The sequence below is a fragment of the Anas platyrhynchos genome, chromosome 1, assembly GCF_047663525.1.
Source record: "Anas platyrhynchos isolate ZD024472 breed Pekin duck chromosome 1, IASCAAS_PekinDuck_T2T, whole genome shotgun sequence".
Classification (NCBI taxonomy): Eukaryota; Metazoa; Chordata; class Aves; order Anseriformes; family Anatidae; genus Anas; species Anas platyrhynchos.
In genome coordinates, this window is record NC_092587.1 from 184,238,668 (window position 1) to 184,255,815 (window position 17,148).

At 37.1% G+C, this 17,148-nt stretch overlaps 1 protein-coding gene across 14 annotated transcripts in view; it reads right to left on the reverse strand.

Moving 5' to 3' along the window:
- FRY (FRY microtubule binding protein) overlaps positions 1-17,148 on the reverse strand; it is a 234,580-nt gene that overhangs the window by 131,719 nt on the left and 85,713 nt on the right. For 13 of the 14 annotated variants that reach the window (XM_072032630.1, XM_072032633.1, XM_072032632.1 and 10 more), the window contains one exon: positions 1,867-2,066. In XM_072032630.1, the coding sequence (XP_071888731.1) occupies positions 1,867-1,986 (120 nt within the window). In that variant the 5' untranslated portion in view covers positions 1,987-2,066. Of the gene's footprint in view, positions 1-1,866; positions 2,067-5,231; positions 5,525-17,148 lie in introns of those variants that run through there. The other variant, XM_072032628.1, reaches the window with a different exon arrangement.

The window sequence follows — 17,148 nt, forward strand, 5'->3', positions numbered from 1 at the left end:
AGTGCTAGAGTACTTTTCAAGTTTGATTTTCTTTGAAGTACATTGGAGTTTAATTAGAACAGAATCTTCAAAGAATTCACAATTGACTACCTATTGTGAAAAAAGGCAAAGGGTGTCTCTGCATCACCAGTTTATAATCTTTGTTTTGCAGATCTCTTGAACCTCCTGGTCAAAATTTTTGTTGAAGGAGTAGAAATGTGGGAACAAAGCAGCAAGATATCCAACAGCTACCCCACAAAAAGGGTGAACTGAACTTCTTAGCCACTTTTCTAGAATAATTTTTGCCATTTTCCCTGTCATTTCATATATTACAACCTAATTAGTTCAAGATCATTTTGACTGAATGTCTACGAAAACCTACTTGTACATTTGTCACAGTCACTCTCAAATAGCAGCATGTCATGGCTTATAAGTCCTATTAATATTAATATGATGTGAATACGACATTGAATTATTGTTAGTGTCTCACAGTTAGACCCCTGTTAGAAATATGCACCAAAACTGTTGACAACAAGAAGATGAAATTCTAGTCCTCTGTCATATTTTTACATTCTACAATGAATTTGCTAAATAAAACTTCACTGAACAATCCCTGGAATAAAGATCAACATTCAGATATTCGTAGTTTCACAAAGAGACAAAAACAAAACAAAACAAAACAAAAAACAACCTGTATCAAAACGCAGCAAGTCTACATCATCTTAACACAATGTGAAATGGGAATAAATCAGGGTCATTGTTTAATATCTGTGCCTGAAATATTACATGCAAATGCAGAGATAAGTGTTTATGAGTAACAAAGGTGCCCCAAGGAAATGATACTCTCAGTCATGTTGTCTGGTCATGTTGTTGTTTTCTGGATCTTGTATGTAATTTCACAATGCATTCTGTCTTAAGATTTTAAACATCTTCATTGTGTGTCACAGGAAGACTGAATGATACTAAATAGCTGCTGGCACTTTTTTTCCCCCTGAAGGGCCTGGGCCATGACTGTCCATTTCTTTATTCCACTTTTTATGATTTTCTCATGAAGGAAGAAAAAATGGATCTTTGTCAAAATATTCCTTTCTATTATCATTTTTGTGTTATTTCCAAATTATGCATAATATTTCTCTCATCTTGCATCTACCTAATGTTTCAGAAGAAATTCTGGAAAGCCTTAACAAGTAACAAATGCTTCTGGATCTGAATCAAAACATAAAGCTAGACAGGTGTCATCAGAATCAAGACAATCTTAATTTTATCCAGACATGAAATAGGTCTTATTATAGGTCAATACTGTGCTTTATAGAAAAAATATTTTAAGATGTTAAAAAAGTCCTTACAATTCATGAATAATGTTGGTTCTTTCACTGTCTGTGTAAGACACTGTAATGTAGCTCTTTTTTCAAATGCTGAGTGTTTTTTCATATATGGAAAATAGGTGCTATAGCACTTTGTTAGATTATGAAACCCAAGACTGTCAGAACTAAAACAGGAAGCACAAGTGCTATTCACTTTCATGTTTTAGCTGAAAATCAGTAATGTTCTTACATATTTTTAATCGTATTTCAGCTTTTTCTAATCTATTTTGACTCAAGTGACCTCTCTCCCAGCTGTGAAACCTACGTTGCCTGAAACCCCTTCTGCCTCTCAATCACATTAGCACATGCCCTTATTGCAAGCAAAAATGTCACCCCTTTGGCATATCTTGCATAACTCTGTCCTTCTGATCACCACAGTAGTGCATCTTACTGCTTGGGAAACACTGTCGAACTTTAACACAGATTACAAGCAAAACATTCCATGTCGTGTGACATACAGGCCTGATTTTAAAAATAAATTCAAAGTAAATTATGTATATACTTAGAATTTCCATTTACTTACAAGAGGTTCTGCCATGATGATGCGAATCTTGCGTTCAGCCTGAGTAGTGAAGTTAACAAACAAGCTCTTCAGGACATATTCGCCTGGCTTACTGTCTGGGTCAACGCTGATAGGCAACATGGCTGGAGGTCCTTTTTCTCTCTGTGTACCAGAAACAGGTGGGACAGGTGGCTTGATATATCCGTTACCAACTGGAGAAGCTGAAAGGTAGAAGAGATGCATTTACTTGGGTAATTCAACATTTCTTAACTTTTCTGGTTAACCCAATGGCTGACTACACGGGCAAAGCAAACCTGGAAACTATTAATATAAGAAACATGTAATACATGAATAAAATTTCCATCTTAAAGTTAGAGGTAAAATTTACGTAATATAGACTGGCAGAAGAAATCAAAGACGAAGTCTTATGTAATACTATGCACTGCACAGTCGATCCTCTTTTTTTCACACGGTAAGATCTGCTGACACCTAATTCTTGGAACAGCATCTGCATTTCCTATCCTTTATCATCTAGGCCAGGCCTGTAACTCAACTGTCAAATAACAAACTTATTATTGAGGCTTTAGATCTTTCCTAAACACTTTAACATTGCTGAAAAAAAAATGAAAAAAAAAACAAAAAACACCACAATCCAATGACTACATTATCATTTGATAGCATTCAAGATATGGCAGAATTAGACCCTAAATTAACACACTGAAAAATAAAATAGATGCATTGGGTAAAAGAGAAGATATTTTCCTTTAGAAAATCAAAGTTTAAAAGTCTGATACGACTATAATGCAAGATAGAAGTGCTTTGTTCACGTAGCTGTTATTCTGCAAATGTAACACACCAATATTTTACTTCAAAATAACTCTCCCAATTGCCAGGTTATGCCACCACTCCCCAGCACAGCACACTTCTTCCACTCAGCTAGCTCTGTTACCCGAAACGTTTCGGTTGATTTTTGAAGGCAAAGACATAATCACTGAGTTTTGCTCGCACTGATTTTTGTATAAGACAAACTATACAGAAAGCCTGTTCATTTAGATTATACAAAATTGCTTCTAAAAATACACATTGTTCTGAACAATAACCTACCTCAAAGAAACAAAAACAGAGCCACCAGAGAAGAAGGTAAGCCCTAACATCACCTAGGCTCTGCTGAAATCCAGCTATGAGGACAGTGGGATGCAAATGATCAGATGCAAATTTATAGGGACTATCAAATCTGCTAGGTGATGGAAATTTCTCCCCTAACAGCTTTAGAAAGGAGGCAGATGGTACATTCACGATCATTAAGACATGTATCAAATGCATGGCTTTGATCAGCTCACACCTATCCACTCAGCTGGTTTGATCACCAAGTGCTCAGTTGGGAAAAATGTTTTATTTCCTAACCTTTTTGGCCTCCCCCAGGCCGTTATCCCCAGCTCCCCACAGCCAACCCTGGGCTCCCCACGGTTCTGCCCCCAGGCCCGGGCAGGCCAAACCGAAGCCACCAGGCCTCAGCGCTCATCTGCCGCCATCTCAGGCGCCCTCTGCAAAGGCTCTGAGGGAATCCAATACAATGCAAACCTGACTTCTGTTCCTCAGGCAGTTGTGCTTTAAATTAGCCACTAAGTTCAAAATTTACCTGGAAGGGACTCCCAGGAGGGATAGAAGGAAGGAGGAAGGGTGTGGGTCATTCATGCCTCATGTCCTAATGAAATTCATGAAGTTAAAGAAGCCCTAATCACACAGCCTGGGAGCTGCAATCCTTGCCTTCAATCATTCCGTGTATGGACAGAAACCTGGAGACACTGGGATTTAAATCCACATAGTCATTCTCACTAGGAAGCCTCTTAACAATGGCTTGTGACACAAGTCTGGCTTTCTAATACATCTTTTCAGTTTCATTATCTCAAGCATTTGCATATGCTTGATATTTGCATTGCAAAAATCTGTCCCAGCGACTAAACAATCACTGACCTCTATACTGATGCTTTAACTGAATTTAGTTCTTTCTCCTAGATTGAGAGCCCTACAAAGTTCGTTTAAAGAAAATGAACTGCCTGTGAGGCATGAAACTGGAAATCAAGGACTCATAACTTACAAAATAGTTGCATTAAGTCATCCATGATTGGCCACTTCATGTTTGTACATTATAATGTGAGCCTTACAAGTTTTTTGCCATCTCTGCTGCTGAACCACTTCCTCATTAAATAAAAGGCATAATTTTTATGTGTGAAATCACCACATTAAATTTGCATGGGTTTATGCAGAAGACAAAAGGCGGGGTTGGGGTGGAAGGAGGGGATTATACTTAATTCTAAATGCTGCCTTCATTGACAAATTAAGTTTTTACTACATCATTTCAAAATAATAACATTCCCCTACACAGAGGATGATCACAATGGACCACTGAAACATTTTGTCTTAACTCCTAACATACTGTGGGGTGCTGGTCAAGTACCGAGATAAATTAAACATTTCACCCAGAGAAAAGAAGCTTATTCCCAAGGAGAATGAATGGTGATTCCCATGCAAAAAGCAAGAGACCAAAGCAGCCCTGATGCCTGAGGGCCCTGCCACAGCAGGGAATCTGTCGGTCAATTTTAGAAAGTTGTATACATATTTAAAGCTCCTATCCTAGGAAAATCTGAAAAAAAAAAAAAGATTAACTATGCTTGATTAGCTGTAAAATGTCTGCACCTTTTTGGGTGCAATTCTGTCTGAGAGCTACTTCTCTCAAACAACCCATTTTCTTGTTATCAGGATATATTCCTTATTTTCTGCTGTATCTAATTAATTGCACCTCAAAAATACTCTCTGCTTTTCCTACAGGATATTTTCATTTTTTGAGGCTATAACCATGATATTTTCTCAATGCTATGCATTTGAAAGCTTTTAAAAACAAGAAGGAAATATGGAAATAACAAAGCAATATCAGAAGCCCCTACCACCATATCCACATACTATTGCCACAGAATGGATTACTGAACTAAAATCACATCTATTTTTTTTTCTATGTATTAATTGTTTCCCTGATCCTAGAAATAGTTGTAAAAAAGCACAATAGTTTGAATACACACGCACAGAGTCACTAAAGTGATCATGGTCACAAAATTCAACTATTTCCCCAGAGTTTCTGCTATGATTTATGTTGCAGGTATTTGTCTTAAAGCTCTAAGGAAAACAACAGAAAGATCATAACACAGAAGCTGAGAGTCTGCACTGCACTGGATAAACTTCAGCCAAACAGCTACTGAGTTTTCAGTATCTTTTAGCAGAAGAAACAGATGGCATTCTTTTAGTTAACCGTGTCAAATTTCCACTTTAGCAACAACAAACAGACTCATAACACAAACCAAAACACGTATTTTCAGCATTTTTGTACCTACCGAGCCCCTTTATAAAGCTGATCACACTGGATTTTCTCCAACATGCTACTGTAATATCCATGAGCCTGCGAATACCTGAAATGCTCCAATCCTTAAGTTAGAAAAGTCCGAATCCTTTTCTAACTAAAATCAAAAAGGACGTTAGTCGCTTCATAATCCTGTTTCAACACTTCACTATAATTTTTCCAGCATTGAGGCAGATATTGCTTTTAGCTTTTAGTTTTTTGTTTTTTAATAGACAAGTGCTGAAGACCTACAATGTGTGAGCTAGAGCAGGCCTCCGGATCAGATCAGCATTTCCATAACCAAAGGGGTAATTTTTAGCTTCAGCATATGATGATGACCACTCACAGAGTGGCTGCATGTCTATATTTATCCACAAGTACATACTATGCTGACAGATTAGTGAAACTACTTCAGGCACTCCAAGAACATGAGACAGGATAATGGAGCTCAGCATAAACAAACCACGCATATCAAATACATGAATTATCATACAATTCAAGCTGAAAGCAATTAGTATAGAAAAGCAAAGCAGAGAAACAACACAGGATGGGTTTTGTTTTGTAACTAAGGTCCTTTGGCCAACAGTACATACAGTTTGAATTCCTTGAGATAAAAACAACGCAGTATCTATTCTTTTCCCGTGCCAAGAGTCAGTGACAAACCACATATCCTTACGGATAATTATACATCTGTTGAAATAAGTCTTAAAAAATTTGCTTTGTTTTAAAGCTGCCATTAAAATAATAGAAAACCAAAACAAAACACATTATTAACCAAACCGTCAGGAATTTAATTTCCAAGGATACAGTACACAGTGCCAAGGTTAGCAAAAGGTGCCTTGTTTGCCCTTTGAAGGAGAACTTTCCCAGATTAGTGTGAGCTTGACAGGAAAAGAGAATAAAATTCAAGGGAAACATTTGCTGAAAAAAGCAAACCAATGGTCTAGCAGATGCATTTCTGTCTTAGCAACAGAAACAATAAGATTCCCAAGGATAATGTGTTATTCCAACATAGCAGTAAGATGCAGCAGTAGTACTATTTTAATATCAGCTTTATTTTTGTAATTCTTTGGCATGTTTTAACAAAAATAATCATAGATAGCCAATAAAACACAGTATTTATGACTTGCAATATGTATGGTAGGGAATAAACTTACCTAAAGTACAAGACTTCAGAATAAGCAACTGATACTACTATTTCAGTGTTTCTGATCCTCTCTTAGGGGGATTTACACTCAGGAAATGAAGGACCAGAAGGGATTCAGTGCACAAGTGAGTCTCACATACAGACTACTTGGAAATTAAAAGTGAATGCTGTGGTGGTGCAGGTGCTGGCCTTCATTTTCACAGGGAAATCAACTTCACACAATACAAATATTTGCCTACATACTTTGTTTACTCTTAATTTTATTTTTTTAAATTAAAACAGAGGAAGGTTTGCAGCAGTAAATTCAGTTAAGTGTAGCATCAAAGTACCACAGGTAATGTTCTCTGTCTTGGACATACATATTCAAAGAGTCATTACAGATCTCCTCATCCTGAGCAGAACGCAAGCCAGCCCACTACAGCTGGAAGTGTAAATGGTTTCCAGCACTAAAGAAGGAAAGCTATGTCTACAATGCTATTGCTTACGGCAGATTCACACAGCAGCTTTTATATAGACCTTAGAAGCTATTATAAGGCACACAGTTATTTTTACATTCTTTTTTATAATTAGGTTAATTACATTTTGGTAAGTATGCAGTTGAGAGGAGGGAAAAAGCATCTGAAAAAGAGTATATTTACTCTGCAGTTTATCAAATCCTCAGCTACTTAAGGCTTTGCTTGAGGACAACTGTCTTTTTTGACAGTGCTAGATGGAGTTCATCACTGAATCACTTCTGGATTAATAAGAGGAATCGCTTTTGATTTTCGTCTACATTGCTCTTCTTTACTATTCCAGCCCAAAAGAAGAGTATAGCATGTGAATCACTGTGTCAGAGGTGTTACTACCCAGTCTAGAAGATAAAATGGAAGAGGCTGTGGGGTCAGCAAGTAGGCGTGTAAAAGAGGTTCAAGACTCTGGAGTAAAACGTCTGATTCTGAAAACAAGTCTGAAAGAAACAACAGATTTGGGAGGATTTCCAAAAAGGTTGTGAGAGATGACCTAAGTTCTTCCGGATGGATATTCTCAACATACTCAATGATGCTGAAACTGTAAGGGAGAAAATGATAATTCATAAACTTCAGATTCCTCTGTTTCTTTAAAATGTGCAGAGATGCATCTCAGGAGAGTCATTTGTGTAAAATAGCATGGAGAAAGAGAAAGGAAGGAGATATTTTCAATGATAAAGGCCTTCCAGAACTTGGTAACAAATGTAACTGAGATTAAGAACAACCTTCTAAATTATTTCTACCTGAAGACTTTGTGAGAAATGCTGTTGTCAAGTTTAGCTATATTAATTCAGAATACGTGTTAAACCACAGAAGACAATCTACAGCCTCCTGCAGACTTGGTTGGGCAATCCTCCTCCAAATTTTCTATTCCTGTTACCACAACAAGAGAGTATAAACTCTATGAGGACACAAGAAACAGCAAAGCTAGAAAATGAGAGACAAATTAACTAGTGCAGCCAGGCAAACATTTTGTAGTAAACCTGAATTCAGGGCTGGACACTGATCAGCAGAATGAAGCCTTTGTAGGCTAGAACCAAAATGCAACATCCCTGAAAACAAGTACATGGCCTCCCAGTAGGCCTGATGTACACTAAAATACCACTTGTGGGGAATGCTTTTTTCTATGGGTGCTTTTTCCAAAGAGGTCAAACACTAATTCAACTCAGAGATGAAGCAGCCATCTTCTGAGATGAACACCATCAAGAAATAACCAGTTTAACACAGATATCTTTGCCCAAGCTCAGGGAGGGAGATATTAGAACAGCCCTTGCACACACCGACATGTCCTGTTTGAGATGGATGAGTGTGGTAAATCACCTGTTAGCTTTGAAGGTAAGGATGGAGCTCAGCTTAACACCAGGGAACAGCTAGAAGTGGCTTGGCTTTCCTGGCCAGCAGCAGCCTTCTGGCTCTCATGTCCCAGTGGCTGGCAGGTAGGTGGTGAGCTTTGTAATGTGAAGACATACATTGAAATTCTGTGCAAGAGATGGAAAATTGACATGAGACCCCTTAGAAGAAAGCAGTGGGTGGCACATGTTTTCTCCCCTTGCAAGACATTGTATCTCCGTATCAGGGGACTTATGAATGGCAACTGCCAAAACAAACTCACATACAGGAAATCCTATTGAATATGTCCACCCCCTTTCTAAAGGCCTTTTCACTGACTTGGCACAACTCCTGCTAACCAAGATACGAGACGTAGACTTTTCCCTTTCTCCCTAGTTACAGGCCAGGGGTTGTGCAGCTTAATGACGTTCCCTAGGTTCTTATCTCAGATCCCTGCAAGGCATCTGAATGAGGCAAGAAAGCCCCTTCTTTTTGCTCACCATTTCTTTTCCTGATCCTTTTCTTCCAGAATTTTGTTTTGTTATTTACATAACACTACAGCACATGTGCTGAAGGTATGTGGGAGTCCAGGCATGTGACAGAGAGAATCATTTTTAGAATTTGCTTGATTGATTTTAAGAGCAAAGAATAAAAAAGCTAAATGACATGGGAAATCTCATGTGCAGTCCCAAGGCGTTTTTCAATCGCCATTTGAGTGTTCCATCTGGGGGTGATTTCTCACTGAAGGAAATATATTTATGGCCTCTGATGGGTTCCAGAACAAACATAAATATTTTCAGTTTGTGTTTTTTTATAGAATAAGGACACGCTGCCTCTTTGAAGGCTGACTTCAGCTTAATATATGCTTTCAAAATCCTGGTGACTTTCCTGTGTGACTTCAAATGCTTTGTTATCTCTGACAGTAATTCCAAAAGTAAAAACCTTATTTTAAAATAAGGGTGGAAAGATATATACATGTAATCATTTTCAGATGAGTAAACTAATTGATTTTAAAACAATTAAAACAACAAAAAAGATGGTATTTCTGAAATTCTGCCAGAATTTCTTTGGGATACTGCTTAAAAAGCATGTATACTGCTTAAAAAGCATTTTATTTTAAATATCAATGTCATATACTTTTAAATGATTTTATGTGCTCTACTTTGGTTTTGTTGAATCTGAAAATAGCTTCCTATAAGTTTTTTAGATAGATGTTTTGTTGGGTTTGCGTTCCTTTTCAGAGACAGGGAGATGAAGATACTCCTGTCATTTTGTGGTTGATGGGTGTTAGCAGAAGAATTATTTTTAGGGAACTTGGAAAAGTGCCGAGGAAGCACAAGGCTAAAAGAGTCCAAAAAAGAAGGAATAGTTACTTCCAAAAGAGGGATCAGCAAACAGGAAGGATGTGACCTGCTTCTTCCGTCCCTACATATTTTCTCTTGGAGAGAGAGAGAATGTATACCTTTCCTTCTCTCCTTAAATATTTTACAGTAAAATTTTGAGAGTCTGGACAAGATGGATTTTTAAAAAGATAATTAAACTGTCTATTTTTTACTACAAAAAGATATTAAATACTTGTATCAAAGTCTTATTCCAATCTAAATAGCTACCTCAGATGCTAGAACCAGAACCTCCCCTGAATTTTTGTTGTCTGCTAGTCCACAATTCCTCTCCCAAACCACACACAAAAATGTTGGTTTGTGCTGATAAAAACTCATGTGTTCCACTAGAATGAAAACAGCTTATTGGTTCTGGATGATATGGGTTCTGTACAGTGTACACATGTGTATGAAAACCCAAGTTTTTCATATATCACTTGTCCAAACATTAGCATTCCATCTGAAACTGCATGTCCTGAACAGTCCTGCTGATCCATCTGACACTGCTCAATGGCTACAAGTTGATTTCCTAAAGGGTGTTGCTTATTTCATGCTCTAAAATATACGAAGTCATCTTTAAATTAAGTTTCAAAATGTAGAACTACATTGCAGAAAAATGTTTAAAACTGTAGTCACTTCCTTGACCTCATTTCCTTATGAATCTCATTTACTCTATAGCTGCCTTTTAGGGAAAAGTTCAAATTTAGCCACCTACAAGCTAAATACCGAATGTAACCTGGCAATTCAGGCTCCAGGTAGAATAAGTTGAGAGAGACTAATGGTTTGAGGTGATTCATCAAATTCTGCTTAGATTCTTAGCTTAAGACAGAATAAATTCACTTTCTAGACGTGCCTACCACTTGCCAACGATTACTGAGGGAGAACTGACAAAGAAGATAAGCATCCAAGGTTATAGGAGATGGCTGTCACTCCTAGTCTGTAAATTCTTCATGAGTTTCTCGTACAGACCAAACTGCATCACACTACATTTCAGCTGCTGCTGGCTAGGATTCACATCCTTGATTGCGTGGGTGAAAAATGGCACAATACCAGGAGTGAGCCAAGCCGTGAGCTGGCACTGTAAACTGGCAAGCTAAACCTTCGCAAACCAAGAAGACTTTTACAAAATTTCATGAATCTTTCTGAAATGAAACCACAGGAGAGATTTTTGTGAATAAACACTAGCATGAGAATACATCAGACAAATCCATTCACATTCCCCTCTACAGCGAAGCACACAAAATAACGTCTATACAAAGAAAAATGAGAGAAAAAGTTTTGCAGCCAAAATCTGGATAATAATTATCATTACAAATCCCCTACTTTATCTTTGATTGAATCATTACTGTCATTACTTTATACTGGCTGCAGCAGCACGCTCACAACATTGTCTGTCTTCTATATTGAATTAAACACTATTTGGCCTCTTAGCTTGCAGAAAACTCAACACACAATGTGTCATCTTTTATAAGCCACACAACACTATGATGCTGTAGTAGTATCTAATAACTCTTCGTTAACATTATATTAACAGCTCTTTCTTTGGAAGTTGAGTTCCCTTGTTTCTTAGCCTCCGAGGCTAGACTCGGCCTATGGAACATTGGTATTTCTCATTTGACTTCAAAATACAAAAATGGCCGGAAATAAATGATTTTACCATTCACATTAGCTCAAGGAAGGTTTTTAGAAGTTTAGCTCAACTACAGCTGCTTAGTGAAAGGCTTTGACTCGAGCAAATCAATGAAGCAAATAGGATTTAGTTGCTGTTGAGGGCACATATGCATGACTGCACAGCTGCGAACACCCAGCACAACACGGACAGGGTGTTGCTCTCCTGCTTGCCAGTGGGCCATGACAGAAGACTCCTTCCACATATTGAAATGTCTAAATGAAATAAGTTACTGCCAGAAATACGTTATTAAGTTGTTGTTTAGTGTTTCACCTGCTCACACACCCCAGTGCCCCCAAATGAGTGAAGAAATGGTGAGGGAAGGCCCCAACTGAAACAAACTGGGATGAACATTTCATCTATCAGTTCTGCTCCTGCACAGGCCTGGTGACTTTGTGATACCAGAAGACTGTGGATGGAGTTCCCCGTTCTCCCTAAGAAAGGGAGCATCACACTTACATCTGAACTACTCATTTAGGTTTTCCTGTAGTCGAAGGAGAGGAACGTGCACCTACAGACATGAACTCTCCATCAGTCAGCTCTGAAAATAAAGAAAGGACCCTAGAATTATTAACAGATTTTCCAAATACTCAAACAGCTTACACATTGAGAAAACAGAGTAATTCCTTAGAAAAACTGAAGAGCCTAATGACTTCTGAAAAGAAGAAAAGATTCTTATCCTATCTCACAAAAGATTATGTGATATTCAAATGGATATTCAATATTCCAGAGGGTGGGAACAAAACTAATATTGTATCAGGTTTTTTAAAGTATCAGCAACGTCAATACAGGCAACTGCAACACAGAGAGCCTGATGTTCATTCAGGAATGGCTGGATTTGATTACTAAAGAACTGAAGTATTATAATACAATGCCATAAGCATAGGTTTATGGAAGGTAGATTTTATTAAACTAGCTATCTTTTTAGGATTGCAAACTTGGTTAAGGAAGTTAGAAGTGTAGTCTTGTATTTCTGTTTGGCAATTGTATTTGTACCTTACCAAATTGTAAAATGAGAACCAAGAAATCAATGTATTACAACAAGAATTGATTAAAAGACAGATATCAGCTAGTCCTCAGCATTGGTTAAGAGAGAATTGTATCATAATTCATCCAGTGGAGTTACAGAGATCAGTTCTCAGTCCTGTACCAATTAACCTTACTATTAATGACATCAGAGAAACAAAAAAGTATATTTCTATAAAGTTTACAGGCAAAACACAACAGTAGTAGACAGAAAAAATAGCAAAATGGTCATCTAATTTGAATAGCACTTTGAAAACTCAACAGAAGCAAACGGTATATGAGATATTAATACTAACTGATACAGAATTGCATATCCTGAAACAAAGACTACATGCCACAGGGACAGAATAAGGCTTTCTATTCTTGGAAAGCACTGATTATGAAAAAAGGCCTGAGACCAGGATGACTAATGTGCTGAAAACAGGCTGCTATTCTTGAGACCTGAAGAGCTATGGAGAGCCTTTTCAAGCAGGATAAACAAAAGCAAAAACAGGGAAACTCCACTGCTGCACTGCCACTGTCTTTGCAACTACTGCTGGGTGCTCAGTCCCATTCTGGTGTCTGCAACTCGAGAAAGATGCTGATGAACTGGAGGACAATCAGGAAAGGCAACTGCAATTAATGACCGGAAAACTTGTCTTAAAGCTTAGATTAGTTGACCATGAGAAAGTTACAGTGTCACTTAATCATCTTCTTTAATGCCCAGACTTTTGCGAACACATTGAGCCACTCGACCAAAAACGCCTTTTTATACAATACAAGCCATCAGGCACTTCCAGGGCGTGATTCATTACATCCTAATAAAAATGTCTAAACAGCTCACCCGAACCGCACCCTGCAAGTGCGTATGTCTGTCCCATGGCTATCAGGAAAGCCTAGTTTGACTATGTCAGATGCAATATAAACACCAAAGATGCCTACATATTAGGTGAGACGACTTCCATGCCTGCAAAGCACAAATACGATGAACAGATATTTGCTAATAGACAGCCTTTCGTTCAGTAATATCCAATGGCTGGAATTTTAAACTAGACAAATGCATTAAAGAAGTTAACACAAAGGGAAGGAAATTAACTACAGAAATGCTATTAAGGCTGATTCCTCCATTAGTGGAAATTTTAAATTAAGATTTTTTTTTTTTTTGGAAGATGTGCTTTAGCTCAGACAGAAATTAATTCAGAGAAGCCATAAAGCCTGCTCTATGAGGGGAACAGATTGGATGACACAATGGTTTTTCTGGTTGTATAATTTATGACTCGTTGAATACATTAGTAGAAAAAATATCACTGAGAACAATCTTTCATTGGTAAAAAGAAGATACAGATGTTCTAAGAAGGATTCCTCTCCAATCCACAAATATAAAGAAACAGAAGTCTGTGTGCCTGTCGGTACTGGATTTCTCTTTGTACATCCAGGTACAGATATAACTTGTGTGATCAGATTATCTGTGAGATACAGGTAATAATTTCCTACCATGCCAAACACACTTTGGCAAAATTGAACCTGATTTAAGGGTTATTCTGTATAATAGACCTCAGGGGAATATGAAAATAGAGGCAACTTACTGGATGGTTTAATTTTCAGGGAATATTTTAAGAAGAAAAAGTCAAATGAGAAAGTATATTGCCAGAATCATTTTAACTATTGCCTTATGACTAGAAGTGAAAACCATGTAAAACTGTTTGCCGTAAGAAAAGGCTTATATAGAAAAGTGAAGATCTCTGAAGAGAGAGCTCTGTGCTCTACATGTATATTCCAACCATATTCCATGGACTGAGTGGATGTCTGACGAACATAGAAAGATTATGGCTGAAATGCTATAATTGACAGCAAGTTCACATGCACATGAAGATGGATCATCCTGAGAATCTGGAAGAGACTAAAGGCACCTCTTTTTCTATAACAAAGGTGACAGATCACCCACAGATGCCTGGTCATCTGCTACTGAATAAAACTGAATGAATATAAAGATGGAAGCACCGTTCCTTCTGTAGCATACTGAATTAAAAGTTGTTTCGTACTTGGGTGTACAAGGAAGACTGTGGGAATGTTGTATGCATTACAGAATTAGGTATTCTACTCCCAAAATACATAAATAGTTTTTTAAATACGGGTAGAATCGAAAACATCTTTCAGAGGAATGAGGGTAGACAATGTTTGGCAATGCTGTTTCATAAACCATGATCTTACTGTAAATTCTATTAGTTACAAACATCAGATGTTGTTATGGGACATCACTTTGCATCAAACACAATGACAAGCTATATTAGCATAATGGGTTGTTATTCCCAGATCCATGTGATCAGTACTCCATGGCAACCCAATGATAATGAACGGCTTTGTTCGTGTGTCAGTAAGAAAGCATATACAAAATTATATGAAGCACGAACCTCAAGCACCTGAAATGGTGCATAAGGCTTTTATTTTTTTAATAATGGTGCATAAGGCTTTTTAATAAAGGCTTTTTTTTTTTAAAAAAAAATTTCACTATGTTCTCTGCCTTCTCGGTTAGCCATCACCATGGTGGGGACTGAGCTTCTCCAAGACACTTTCACTCATTTCTCAAGTCAGTTGAGCAGTTGGGTGCTTAAATCTGGCACATGGAACAGAAACCAGAAACGCAATCCAAACGATAGCTCAGAACAGGATCCAGCACTGCCAGACCCAACGCCTCCTGTAATGCATCCTTACAAGGGCCTCACATGCTTGGACCACTTCAGGTGTACAAAGCAGAGCAGAAAGGCAACTCCTCTTCATAGTAATTTGGTTGTTTACTGGTTTTTATATAACAGATTTCTGATTCAGTACAGTGTATTCTTGCAATATTAGCTTCCACTAAGTAACAGGAGCACAACATGTAAAAAATATTCAGGAGTTTTTGAATGCTATTAAGTGAACATTATGCTTTTTATGTACCAAGTCCAGGGCAACCAGGACCAAGCTACTAATCCAAACTAAATCAGTCTTTCACATGAGATTAGAAGATTCGGGGATGATGACCAACAAAGTGAATGTTCACTTGCACCAATAAATTTTATTCTCTTCACTTTAACCAGCAGTAAATGTTGCATTTATAGCAATAACATTTGTTGCATGTTACTTTCTTAGCATTTTTAAAGAGAATGAATGAAAATGTGAAAGGATGACACTGAAGCAGATTATTTTAAAGAGCCTGGATATATTAAAATTAACCCTCATGTATACTAGGCAGTTAAGGAAAACCACACAGGTGGATCCTTTTCCTGCAGCCAGACCCAGACTAACTGGCTCCTACTGTCCACTTAGGTGAAGGCACAGCAAAAACCCTGGGACTTGGCACTTTGTGCATGGGTCCACTTTGCTAGATTTTTGCTACCGGACAAATCAGCACTTAGACATCAGATATGAAGGATGACAGAGAATGAAAAGTCACTATTTAAAGAAACACGATTACGTGGTTCACATGTTTGGACAGACCTCAGATGTATCTCAAGTACACACACTAGCTCAGTATTTTTAGTTTATCTACCAAAATTTATATGCCCATTTTCCAGCACACAGAGGAATTTGGATTCAAATGGCCACCTTAGTCACTCAGAAGATATAAACTCTTCTCATTTACTTTGCCTTTACTGACAGAAGGACATAGACAGAAGCAAACAAATAAGCTATTCCTTGGCAACTAACTCTATAGTAAGTGCAGCAAAATTAATTTAAAATTAACCTTAATTTCATTTAATTCATTAATTCAAAATATATCATTAAAGCTAAGGCTGGACAAGCATCTGAAATGTCCGCAATGCTGAAAGTCAAAAGGGCAATCTTCTACTCAATACTGCAGGAAAGGCAATGTCATGGAAGTGAGTCACAACAGGTGAAATTTCAAACATCAGGAATAAGAATTGACAAATGAAATATATATGTATATTTTATATAAAACTTTATATTGTATTTTGATTTTATGATTCTGTAAAAAGAAATCAAAGATAATGTCCTTTTCCTGAAAACAAAACAAAACAAAACAAAAACACAAAACCATGGTCTAAAAGTCTGTGTGGAATACCATAATGCAATTATTTAAAAATAGGGTACGTGGGCTTTTAAAAAAATACACATTAAATCAGTCTAACTCTAATTCCACTGACATAAGCAGTTAAACACCCCCTATTCTTTACTATATCTTGCTTAAACTATCTCATAACAATGTGACAGTTCTTGTACAGTTTATGGAAAACCACAGCTATAATTTCTAGCCACAATAAATACAACGTACAAGATTTAAAACCAACAAAAAAGAGATTAAAAAAGTTTTCTAGTCATTGATTGTACCGATCTTCCGTGTCATAAAAATTTTAATGACAGAAGGTCATTTTCTGAATTAACTAGCAAGATGTTATATGTGTCTGCAAACACATATATAATAACAATATATTCAAACTTGTCATCCAAGTGTTTCAAATGCTGCTTCTATGAAATATGTAAGCATGTTCAACATAATAAAGGTAAACTAAATCAACTTAAAATGACATTTCTGAATTTCATAGAATATGAAATAAAACTTTATAACAAAAGGCCACGCCCTGAGGATATTGTTATAATGTACACGTAAGCTTTAAAATGCATGGCATCTAAGCCAGGTGGTCTTTAATGAAATTTACAATAATTTTAAATTTGGTATGTGAATTTTTAGGATGCACTAGGTGTGCAAGAGGATCTAACGTACTATACACCATTTTGAACTTAATTCAGAAAAATGCTTGATGGAAATAATTGGTAGCAACTTTGTAGACATTACCTCGTTACTTAGCTGGACTAGGTGCCTTTTTGTAACACAAAAGTGACAGCATAAGGTAAACATATGCATAATGTAATAATGT